Here is a 13,187-nt window from a genome sequence, read left to right as displayed (position 1 = left end):
TGTCTGCGCGTCTCTTTTTTTTTTCTTTTACTCTGGCAAACAATAGGACTAATAGGCCTACAAAGTGTGCATCTTCTTGTCTTAACTCTTCAGGGACACTCATATTATACTTCGAATGGACTTCTTTGTCAGGCAGGCATCTTCTCGACGCTGTTCTCTGTTCTCTCAGCGGTGCAGACCTCCTCGAGGGAAAGGCTTCGAAACCTAGTCCGCGGGGGCCAGTCCACGGGGGCCAGTCCTGGGTACAGTCGTTTTTTTTAGCACCGGGCTAAAATTCTTAAAGGGAAATTCCAGACGATTTTCATAATTTCACATCATGACATTGTAGTACATAAATCGACAACTCCGTGTATAGATTTGCGGATTTTTTTCTGGTTCTTGAGCAGAGAAACAATACTTTGAAAAACCTTAAACAAATTACACTGAACATGGATGATGACATAGGAGGTTCACATATTTCAGAAATGCAGCAGTGTAATTCCATTACAATACTGCTTGCTTGCAGTTCACCTGTGTATTAATCTATGCATGCCTTCTTCTTTTGTTCTGCTTCCTTGAGCCCCAACTCATGCTTTCTTATGGTGACTCTGCCATGTCATCATCCTTGTTCATTGCAATTTGTTCTAAATTTTGAAAATATTCTTATTCTTCATCCCAATTTCTGAAAACTCTGAAACAAATTCTGAAACTCTGTCCTCAGTATTACTAATTTATAGTTGTTCACATGTAAAAATCTGAAAATCATCCGGAGGTCTCCTTTAAGTGAAGAGTATTTCCTCTGAGAGACATGGAGAGAGATATATTAGTAGTATGAAGCTAGAGAGTTAGGGAGAGGGAAGGCGGGAAAAGGAGAGAAGGAAAGAAGCAGAAACACAGGGAGAAAATTGATTAAGAAAAGGAGACACGCACACACACACACACACAAATAAACAAATAATATATCATTCTTGGTCATTCTATAGGTCATTATTTACAATTTGAAATGCATCGATATTCAGGGCCTGTGATTTTCGTCTTCTTTATCATTCTGTTAATTCATCTGGTGAATGTATATATAGGGTGCACTTGTAATTGTATTGTCCGTTTTTGTCTGACGTCATATTGCGTCTTTAGTCAGAATTTGAAAGGGTAAACAAAATGTTCTCCACCGAACCTCATCTTTCAGTGTTATTTTGTATCACGTATGTATATGTGCATGGGGTGTGTATACGTACATTTTGTTAATAATAAAATAATAATAATAATAATAATAATGATAATAATAATTATAATAATGATAATAACAATAACAACAATAATAATACATTGTACATACGGTTTCTATAGCGCCATACATCATACCATTGTTTGACACTCAGTACGTATATTGTATTTGCTTCATGCCATTTCACCATTTTTACAGTATATCGTCATTGTTATTTTGTAATAATTTTGTATTATTTGTAAATTGAAAAACAAATGAAATGAAATGAAATGAAATGAAATGAAATGATTTTAGATTATTGAATTTTGATATTTTGTCCTTGAGCCCAATATTACAAAATCAGTTTCGAAAGGGTTTGCTTCTAATCACAGCATGCGCTCTGCACATTTTCGTTGTATCTTTAATTTAAACACTATTTTGATGATTAGTTGAAATAAGTTTGACGCAATCGCATGGGCTTAGTTTCCAGTCACGACACTGATGAACGCTAAGAACAAACATAATTGTTAAAAAAAAACCCCGCAATGTTACAACGCCGTATTTGCTTTACTGAATTGCAGCAATTACAAAAGACAGGTTAGAGTAAAACGTTGTTCATGTTCATGTAAAAAGGGAAATGGTTATAATAATAAGACACACATTTTGTTGCAGTCTTTCGAACTGTTTGGTATTTTTCATTTCCTTTCTCTACACAGCGTTTTATGTTGAAAATTCCCATGGTCGTACTGGTGTCCTTGGAGTGAAACTTTTACTTCCGCTCCCACTAACGCCACGCTACCTCCACCGTCCACGCCCAGTTTACAAGCAATTAAAGGGAGGGGCTGTCATATAGATGTAAGAGTTAATTGCTCGGCAAAGAAATCGCTGTTCATCTCTCCTTTGTTTCGGACTTTAAATAAATGAATCATTGTTGGCAAGAAGGGAAGTGCCGAAAACCACGTAACTTGTCCTTGGCCTAAAATGAGTTGTGCCCTCGTGGGCTGGTCTCACTGAGGGAGCGCGCATCGCAGATCGTATATCTACAGTTAAACTACGCTTAAAGATCCGCAAACCTGACAGTGTACCTACTGCTATTGATGCCCTGTTTGTTCTGCGCCAACGCGATCACTGACATCTTAGTCAGAAGGGCTTTCAATGTTTGTGCATATACACAAGTCGTTCTTATCCCAGCTAACAATAAGCCACCAGTTCTAACGTAATAATACCGAGAGCTGCGATGCATCAGAATCGAATGAATGAAAGACGATTAAGTCATTATCATAACAAACCTCTTGCATGCATAGTTTATATGCATTTAAGGCATATCTAGCGATGATCCATTCCTTTCACAGATGGAGGTTGTGGCATAGTGGATGATAAGATTCTTGATTTTGAAACGCAGGTCGGAGTTCGATGGCTGTCAATGGCTGACGTATTGGTCAAGATATTTTTTACTCATGCTACCCTTCTCTACCCAAGTGTGTGAAATGGGTCCCTGGATAATGAGAGATGAGATAAATTAAATGGGGAAATCCAGTCCAAATATCAGTTAGTGTGAAAAAAAGAGTAAAATCTTACGAGTTCAATGGTAAAAATGTGACTGAAATTGGATGAGAAATAAGGAAGTTATGACATTTTGAAGTTTTGCTAATTTCTGCAAAACAGTTCCTGAACAGTGGATATGAATATGCAAATGAGTGAGCTAACCATGCCATAACCTCACAATTTGCCATTGATCGTGTGAAAAAAAAAAAAATTGATGAAACTTCAATGTTTCTGTCATTGTACTCCGAATTATTATGTTATCCCTGGTTGCATAACTTCATAATAGTGATCAGTTAGATATACGAGGATTTGGGCCTCGGGCATAATTGCGTTTGAATGAAAAATCTTGAAATTTCAAAAGTTTATGTACAAACTATATAGTTGTGAGGGGATGACATGCTCACTTTTTCCATTCGCATATTCATATTGACCGTTCAAGAACTCCCCCACCCAACGCGAAACTTTACAATGTCACAAGTTCCTTATTCTTCATCCGATTTCGATCAAAATTATACTGTTGAACTCGTAAGATTTTACTCTTTCTCATCAGACTAACTTATATTTGGACTGGATTTCCCCTTTAAGGGCTCAGTGGGGTATCAAATGGTTTTACAGGGAATAAGACTTTTGTGAATTCATCTCCTGGACCTCCTAAACAGTTTGAAACCGTTATCTACGGAAGATTGTAACCTAGACTGCTCTCTGATGTCAGAATGGTATGTCTATTGTATGTGCGTTTGTGCGCGTTTGCGTGCGTGTGGGTCTGGGTGTGGGTCTGGGTCTGGGTGTGTGTGTGTGTGTCTGTGTGTGTGTGTGTGTGTGTGTGTTTGTTGCATGTGTGAGCACGATAATGAGTGTGGGTGTCAAATGAAATTAGAAAGAGAGGAAGAGAGAGAGAAAAAGAAATAGATGCACGACAGGAGAGGTTAGCAATCATAGTCCGTCATTAGACGAATATAATTTATGCTTCACTTTAAATACCAAATCATGAACCTGTTTTAAACAAGGTGTAATAACAAGTCGGTATAATAGCCAATCAGGATTAAGTGTCCAGAGATTTAGGACCTATATTTTGATATTTGGACTTGACATGTTTGATCTCAACTTTTTATGCAATAGGGCCGAGGAATACACAATGTAGGCCTACATATTCTATATACGTTTTTATGAATTTTTTACGGTTGTATCAGTTTCATTGGAATCCAGAACGACAGCTGACGTGTGATCTTTAAAGGGAAAGCTAGCCTGTCTGGAATCCCCCTAATAAGAAATAGGTCTGTAGCTACATGTAAGTGATTCGCACTTTGAACAGAATTTAAGAAGAGGTAAACAAACAGTCGGCTAAACAAAAGATGGAACTCGAATCATAAGATGAGTAAGGCCTCATTTCACTGACCATCGGAGGCTCATCTGATCCTCAAAATGACAAAAAAAAAAAGCGTATACGGACGAGTTCCGATGAAATCTCATCTGATACGCGACAAGTTCCACAGACTTGCACGAAGGTACACCGAGGGCGATACTAGTGCCTAGTTGGAGCCCTAAAACCAAGTCTCACGTTGATGTCCGATGACTGTTTAATCATCGGACACTCAACAGACTGTCATAAGACACAAAATGGACACTCCCGCTACTAGTATTAGACCGCGCAACACGAATCTAACACACACTGGACTGTCTCGACACTAATTCAACACCGAATTGATTTGCAACGGCAAATGACGTCCGATGACGGTCTAGGCTCTGAGCTTAGTTCCTTCATCGGAAGATCATGCCTCATCGGCACACGCCAGATACAAAATGGACGACAAACACAAGAAGGATTCATCTGACGGCGAGCCGATACACATCGGTGAGTGGTCGGAAGCAAAAAACTTTGTATCCGATGATTGACCAATGAAAAAAAAAAAACACCTCTGTATAGAACGGGAGTATTACTGCAAGTAATAAGTGTTGGATTTGGAGCGCTCAAAAGCTAGCCCCTTTTTCATTTCTGTTTGTGAATTGACCTTCTATGACAGTGTATAGTGATTTGGAATACGAGACCAATCGAATGTCATACGTGCAACAGTGTTGCAGCCGCAATCCAGAATTTTGTGACCGACATGTAAAGCTAACAACACTGGCTCGTCCCACGCACATGCAAATTATTATTTTCTTGTTGGTAGCTTTGCGTTTATTTTCATGAATGTCTCCAGTAGGTCTGTTTATTTTTTTTAAACGTAATCATGCACACACTCATGGAAAAACCGAAGACAATTTGTCTCTCCCTTGATCGCAGTGACGTCCAATTACAAACGACTCTTTACTTTAACAGTAGCAGAGTGCGTTATTTCCGCGTTCGCCGGCGCAAGAGTACAATTGATTTCAAAGACCGTGCTCAATTAAGAGGAGAAAGGAGCATGAATTCGGCCTGCCGGGACCGACATTCCAACCAGCTCGATTTACATTTTGGTTAAAGACATTCTAAGAATAGGCAAAATCGTTATCGACGGGTTTCTCAGATCACCGAAAGCTTTTTTAAACAGTGCTACCCTGTAGCAAGCAATGCTACAATAACCCCTTCGGACAGTTCTGGGTCCCGTAACGCTTAATTTGGTGTCATGTAAGGGACTGAGATCTCGGGGAAGTAAATGAATGATTATACAGTCTTGCCATTCGTGGTTTTGACGCAGCTTCAACATTATGTAGGGGAAAATGAGATCAAGACAACTCCCTTGCGTGTGCCTTGCGTTCCGTGTCATGTGTTGCATGATTCATAAAATGCCCAAGTCCCCTTTGACTGATCAATCCGCTGCAGCAATTGATTTGCATTGTTACATCACGATCCGAAATGCCAATTTGAACATTCTTCTGAATGGACTCTCCTTCACTCTCTCTCCTGCACTTCTCCCCCATTCCCTCTCCCTCTCTTACCTTCTCTTACCATGTTCCTATTGTCCAAGTGGAGTGTCCTGTCAAGCACGTCCCATTGTTCGCAATTCTTTGCAATTTGCATACGCCAATGAATGGCGAGAATGGGAGGTGAATGGCGAAGGGATTTTTAAAAGAAGCCCTCGATCCTTTGCGCAATCAAAAGAAGAGCTTTGGAGGAGATTGGTACGTACGGCGTCTGGTGCACTGGTGCGTCGTACCAGGTCTATTCAACTCCTCAACAGTTATACGAAGAGAGAACGGAAAATAGGGCCAGTCGGCGAGGTTCAACTCTGCGAGGAGGAAGCCAGCCGTCCCGACCACTCCCTTTTCTTCTAAGATCAGTTTTTTTTTAAATCCCCCCTCTCTTCAATCCGGACCCCCATCATTCCCGCCCATCTTTCCCGGCGACCGTGCTGAGGAAACCTGTGGGACCTGTCCCGAAGCGGGGATTCATCAACCTCAACTCCTTGATTTTGTATTCCCCCGAAGAGGAAATTTTGTCGACAGGGGAAAATAAATCTGTTTGGACTCTCAGCAAGTCCCCATCTTCACCGTCCAGAGTAGAATACCATCCATCCTGTACCTCAAACGATGGGGAGGTTAACATTCATCCTCATAGCAGCCAGCTTCCTTGTCCAGGCTCTCGCACAAGGTAAGATTGTCTTTTTCAGATTTAAAAAAAAAGTTTGAACTTCACTATTGAAGAAAAGCTGTATTTCTAAGTGATTAAATATGATTATTACAAAACAAAGTCTTATGGGGGGGGGGGGAAGATAACATCGCGCTGTAGCCACCAACTATACATTAGACCTAGTTTATGTGTAAAGGTTTGCTTTTAAAGTCACATTTTGTGATGAAGGCCCCTCCGGACCCCGAAAAAAAAAAGAAAAAGAAAAGAAGAAACAAAACTCACTGAGCCGTAAGGATTATTTAGACTAGTCTATAGACCTATGCCTCCAATCAGCCTGATCAGAAAGTGGAACAATGACTTGAGTGTAGAATCCATGACAGTAATATCTTATTATTTCGTTCGTCGAGAAGTCTTTTGGTTTTCACTTTCAGATTCAAATTGTTAAAACCTACTGGTGCAAATTTACATAGTGTACAGAAAAAGCAAAGAGGAGAAGTTGTTGTTGACTTTGTCGTTTTTCTTGGTGTTTTGCATTAAAATTTTACATAGATCTAGATCTACTTATCCATCTCTTTGGTCACAGAAATGGCATTTGAAAAAGAATTGGTGGGAGCGAGGCATATTGAATGCGCCGAAGTATGCAAGCTATAGCAAAAAGCAACAAGTTAAATTAACTAAACCTTGTGAAACTACTGCTGAAAAACTTACAAAACGTAATGACAGAAAAATGAAACGAGACTTAATTTTAAAGCCACAGCCAAATTTTCCCTCTCAAAAAAAAAAAGTATCCCGAAAATCAAAACTTTCAATCGTGTTAGATCTCACTTCTTTACATCACTGGTCTAATTCACTTTATCGTTGTCAGTCAGAGTCCACTCTTGGGTTGTCAGAGCAGCTTCTCTAGGAATTCACAGTAAAGCCGCAGTATCAATTCAAATATGAAAATCAATTCAGACAACTGCACCAAGGTCACGGAATGTTCCTGGAGAATTGATCTGCATAATGTTTTGGGGAACGAAATGATTTAACTATGTTTAGTGTAACCCTGGAATGCACCAGACCGGTTTACCTTTAGTGAGAGCTAGACATTATTATTTTGATTCACCCGTTCTTCTGTGATAGCGGCTGCTCGGAAATTAACGGTTGCACGCATCACCTGTTGCTATGTCGGGTGAGTGCTGGCTGGCCTTTGCAGTTATGTCAAACCACCACTGTTTCTGACGTAAGCTGTTGAACTCTCCGCCTCACTGTGGATGACTACAACGCCACACCACGTGATCTTCAAAGTAGTGTCATGTGACATGCACGACTCGGATTTGAAAAAAAAAAATACATGTACTAGTCGTTTGAAGGAACACTTTAAAGTGCAAACGAATCTGAGGTTAAAGATATCCAGTCTCCTAAATCCCAGGTGCGCAAATATGTCTATTTTGTTCGTTTGGTTATCTATTGCCAGAAGTTATGATTCGCGATTGTCTTGGTAATACCCCGCAAGATATGACTGTTTAAATTCTGCTCCGTGAATTGCAGGTGTCCACAATCTGAGTGTGCGTTCGTGTGTGTGTTTGTATTTGAGTGTCCGAGCCTACATCCTGCATGATAGGATGGAGGAACCTGCAATGATAAACATAAAAATGCATACGCGATATGCAGAAGGCAGTTATCGAATCGTACGATTGGTTTTGCATCAAGTTCGTTGGATGTTTAAAGCTTTACACATCGCAAGTTCCGCTTCAAATTGCCAGTTTACAAGTCCGAGGTTTGTTACTGCAGCTCCTACTGATATGAAAATATAAATCCTCAAATCACTCTTAAGCGTCTCGAGTTACCGATGACACGGTATAATCTGCTTGTTATTACTTTGAGAGAAAAGCAAATGTAAGATGCATTTCACGTGTGGATCCAAGAACACGGTCAATGACAGTGTTCATACCCACACGTCATTTTGATCTGTGCCGACATCACTATGAGATATCCTCTATTTTACTCTGGAAGTTAAGCACAATCATAGGTAACACTTCGTTGACGGAGCAGCGAAACTCTGTGACGACAACAATTGCACGTTACGATATCACTTCCGTCTGTCCGTCTTGTTTGTTTGTTTTTGTGTGTGGTTTTTTTTTTTTTTTTTTGGTTTTTTGGTCAGTAACGGGATCAATCTCTTTGGTTAAATTTTCATTCTTTTAGCAAGGTTCGCAAAGAAAGCAGACAACTGAGAAAAAAAAAACCCCGGGTAGTTTCGTAAAGTTGGCGGAAAACGGAGAGGAGAAGATTTTTGGGATGAATTCCTGCTAATCGGATCTCGGGCAATTCCATCTCTCGAGCGTGACACGAGGACATAGCTCCGCATGAGAGAGCGAAGCGTCTCCTTTGATTGATTTTATCGAACCAACACGCGTCCCTTGCCCTGTATCGATTTCACGAGCCCAGTTCGGGCACCATTTTTAAATGCCGATTTCGCTGTTCCGCTGTTGGATTAATACTTCCATAATTATCCTCCTTGTGAGAACAGACTATACTACTTAACGTCTTGTAGATCCTTTCGGTCACGGTCGGCATGTTGGCCTATCCGCACGTGGGCCAGGTACTCGGAACAATGATTTGAAGGAGGGCATTATCGGAGATCCTGTAGACAACCATCATATTCACACAAAACGTCGTACATGTATATAATGCCAGGGAGGTGGACCACCTGATAATACCTAGCCAAAGACGTTCAAGCGCTGGGATTCCAACTGGCTACGACTATTCAAACGGGGATGCACAAAAGAATCCCACAGGTTCACTTGTGCCTTTGATTGTCGGGGTTTGCATTATGTCGCCATCTTTCAGAGCAATCTGAAAATTGATTTTAAACTCTCACTTTAAAGTGTCGATATTTCTTGCTTGTTTACTCATTTAATGAAAGTCAATGCCGTTCAGAAATATAATTATACAAAAGTGTTAATCAGAGCAGTAGGTTACGAAAGTATTTGAAATTACCTTCTTGAAAAGCCGATTAATTTACTTCTGATTAATTTTGACAAATAAAACTATTAGTTTTAATGGCATAATCTATAAGTAGAATTCTTCATGAATTGATAGTTCAGATCAGTGTCCGGACATGTCTATAGTCGAGCAATATTGATTTTGATTTCATCAATTTTTTGCTTAAAGGGATCGTATACAATTTTGGTTGAGACTTAATTTCAGGTTTCTAACATTTTTATTGTTGTTGAGATAATGAGAAACCTCTTATGAAATATGAAAGAGCATGTAATTCTATTAGGAATTCAACGTTTATTTGATGAATATTGGTTTTGAAATGGCTGAGATATCCAAAAAAGAGCAATTTCAATAAAGTGTGGGACCCACACTTTATTACGATCGCTTTGCTTTACTTTGTTTTTGGATGTTTCAGTCATTCCAAACCCGATTTTCGTCAAATAAACTTTGAGTTCTTCTTAAAATGGTATACTCTGTACTATATCATACATGTTTTCTTGGTATCTCGCAAAAAGTTAAAAGCCCAATTCTCATCTCCACCAATACTGTACCATTCCTTAATGTTTTATCCACGCATCCCCATGTGTTGACGATTATACCGCTTATTTCTCATAAAGTAAAGACAATCCATGATTCGTGATGAGAGAGTGGCTGGACAGCATTCAACGTGACATAGTCTATTATCTTCCTATCTGTGCTGTAGATCCATGTTGACATAATAGCGACGGGCATCAAAGTCGGTTCGAAGTAAAACGGGACTGCTGTGGTTCCATGATCTCATTCAATTTGTTTGCATTGCGCGCTCTGATCCCTCTCATGTATTGGAGTCCGTAGGTATGCATTTAGATCACGTGCTTGAAAATTGCAAAAATGGATTTCTTTTTTTAATAGTTCTAATTATTGAGCAGGTCTCGAGCTTGCGGAATGCTAAAGATGTTCTTCTCTTTTCAATTAGGAAATGGAGGAAAAAAAAAAACCTCACAAGGTGGTGGTGATTGGGGGCGGGGAACGTTTGAGCATGCGCCAAGAGTTCAAGATATAACTAACAGTCACGTGTTTGCCCCCAGATCACCTGACTTGACTTCCGGGAGTGTTGCCACCGTTCTGTTGCTATTCCTGCATTCGTAACTAGCTATTATTCCTCCAAGCTATTGTTCTCTAAATCCTTCTTAAACATTAAAAAAACCCCGACCGACAGACCAAACTACAATGATAAATTAAACAAACGGGGTGAGGTACATCGATGACAGCTCATAAGGTTAGTCAGGCCCATCAGGTCATTGCGCACAGATCATTATGCATCAGCGACCCGGATCACGTTAATTTTACTTATGCATGATGACATGCAGGAAAGCCCACATTCATGCCAAACAGTAACGTTCTTTTCCGGTTCATTTAAGCACCATATGAGTTATCTAAGCACACTATTTTAAGAAAAATACTATTCACGCAGAAAACATTGCGAATGAGATTAGTCGATCAAAATTGAACTAAATTCGAGAAAAAAAAAACCATCAAGACAAAAAAAAAAAAATCCGCAGACAATTCTTAGTCGAAAGATGGAAAAGAACTGCAATCCACGGGTATACGACGGTACATAGACTGGCACATGTACTTCCCGTTTTCTTCAGAAAAACACATTCGTCATGGTAACGATTTATGCCAAAGGGTGTAACATAGACAAATGTTTAGAATGAAGTCCCTCGAGTGCCTCTCAAAACAGTGGAGAAATTTCGCTCCTCCCCCCTTAGATGTGAAAGGCAATAGACAGGTTTCACCCAGGTCATGTGACCAGACCGTGAGATGGGCAGTAATGGGAACGCCATTTTTTCGATGTGTTGCGTTTTGTTTTGTACGCTGTCTTCGTTTTAGGCAACTTTTTTTTGTTTGTAATATAGATTTTCTTTAAAACAATATCTTCCTTTGAGGCCTATTATTTCGAACTTATTAATCTACCTTCTGCCTACAATATTGGACAAAATTGTATTCTATCCTTTGAAGGATTGAATCATCCTTAATCGATATTATAAAAGTAAAAAGAATGATGGCACATTAAATGGATAGAGATCAGCTTGGTACTCTTTCTTTTTTAAACAATGATAATCGAATCTTTATTTCATATAACGATTGAGGGATTCTTTGTAATTTACCATAAGGTGGCCGCATTTTTCATAATCGGTTCGCTACTTACGCTTGTCATCGTGTGAATAAAAAGTAAGTGGAGTCGTCGATGTATATACACTTGTTAGTGCTGCAGTGAGTGTATTTTGTAAAACCGTGTCATGGTCTTAAAATAATTATGATCTTGGTTAGTTGAAATATCCCAGCATTCCCCGCTACATTCATAATACTGCATGAGATAGCGTGCGGACGACGAGTGTGTAGTAAATGGGCGTGGCCCGTCTCACAGTGTACTCGATACACGGCGGAAGCGCTTTTTAAGCTCCCAAAACTAATCTACACACGAATGTGTCACGCATCACAACATGATCCCCGCCAAGTCAGGGAAGGAGAAAAAACAACAACAAAAGGTCTTTTGTTCGAGAAGCTCACGAATGCCACAGCATTTGTGGGCTATCCAATCGAGGGTCCTGCACCTGTAGATTTTGGTCCTGTCCGTGTGTGTGTGTGTGTGTGTTCGAGTGTGTGTGTGTCGTGTATGTTTCTTGCGCCACGAAGAGACAGCAAAAATCAGTCGTCGGTGGTTTGAATACCGGTACTTTGTGTGATGCCAGACACAGGCTGTTCTAGTAGAATTCCAGTTGATATCAAACAGTTTAATTTCTTGTAACACAATAATCCCACAAGAAAGTATTGTGCGTCTTGCACACATGAGAGCAATAAACGTCTTAATTGGCAGTTCGAGGGAACCCAAGAGGGGAAGGTAGGGCCCACAAAAAAAGAAGAAGATAAAAATGGCTCATCGTGTTTGCGAGAGATAGACTGATCATTGTTCACTTTTAGTAAAATATGCAGTATGAGTATACTGTAATATGTAAATGAGTTAACGTGAATTATGTAGCTTAAAATTGTTCTTCATTAATTAGGCTTCCTAGAAACGTCCCTGGTATTGCTAAAGGGGAAAGATTTCAGTGCATAATTTAGGCACAGTGAAACTTTATTCCAAATTAAAAGCAGGATTCTCAAAAAGGGCGACGTCAATCTGTAAACTAAATGTTTAATCTCAGACCGCCACGGCGAGACGCCATCAATGTTGTGAGCAAGAAGTATAGTATGATGATGGTAACCACAATAGCACCACCACAGCCGCCAACATCAACAACAACTTCATCACCACTATCGGACATAAAAAAACAACAACAAAAACAGAACAGACAAAACAGATTAATCGCGAAGCTCCTCAGTACTAGGCTAACAGGGCGCGCCGGTGTGCCTTTTTAAAAGTACGCCTCAGAGCTTGCCCCACCCTCACGACCTTGGGTATGTCTTGTACTTTTTATAAGTGGATTAAAGAAAAAACAAGCAGAAAAAGACGGACAATCGACGCCTCGCCTGCCCTTTGTCCATACATTTATTGACAGGAACCGAAATATTGTGTAAGCATATCGATCCTCGGCTTAGCGAGACTCGCACTGAATGTATCACTGTGAATCCACATTAAACAACGAGGAGGTCCATTTCACATGGGCATCATGATTTCTTGTCTTTAGTTCTCATTGTTGTTTTTCGATGATGTTTAGTGGAGATGACGCCTGTCCGGTGATCAGGAGGTCGTAGGTTCGAATCCTGCTCGAGTAAGTACGCCCATGATTTTTTTTTTTTTTTTTATCATGGCTTCTACTAAAACACTGATCAATTCAGTTCTTATTTACGTCGATGTAGGGCGATTTGTCAATCAGTTGCAATGAAAACATCTCGACGGAAGAATTTCATGAATTTGAATAACAAAGCAGTACCCGCTGCATG

The 13,187-nt window shown here is 40.0% G+C and overlaps 1 protein-coding gene across 1 annotated transcript in view; it reads left to right on the top strand.

Annotated features, from left to right (window-relative positions):
- The first annotated feature begins 5,822 nt into the window (after window positions 1–5,822).
- Window positions 5,823–13,187, top strand: part of LOC140233334 (uncharacterized) — a 123,286-nt gene continuing 115,921 nt past the window's right edge. Inside the window, exon 1 of the mRNA XM_072313443.1 lies at window positions 5,823–6,296. Within this exon, the coding sequence (XP_072169544.1) occupies window positions 6,236–6,296 (61 nt within the window). The 5' untranslated portion in view covers window positions 5,823–6,235. The remainder of the gene's footprint in view (window positions 6,297–13,187) is intronic.

The sequence above is a fragment of the Diadema setosum genome, chromosome 9, assembly GCF_964275005.1.
Source record: "Diadema setosum chromosome 9, eeDiaSeto1, whole genome shotgun sequence".
Taxonomy (NCBI): domain Eukaryota; kingdom Metazoa; phylum Echinodermata; class Echinoidea; order Diadematoida; family Diadematidae; genus Diadema; species Diadema setosum.
This window is presented reverse-complemented; position numbering and strand designations above follow the sequence as displayed.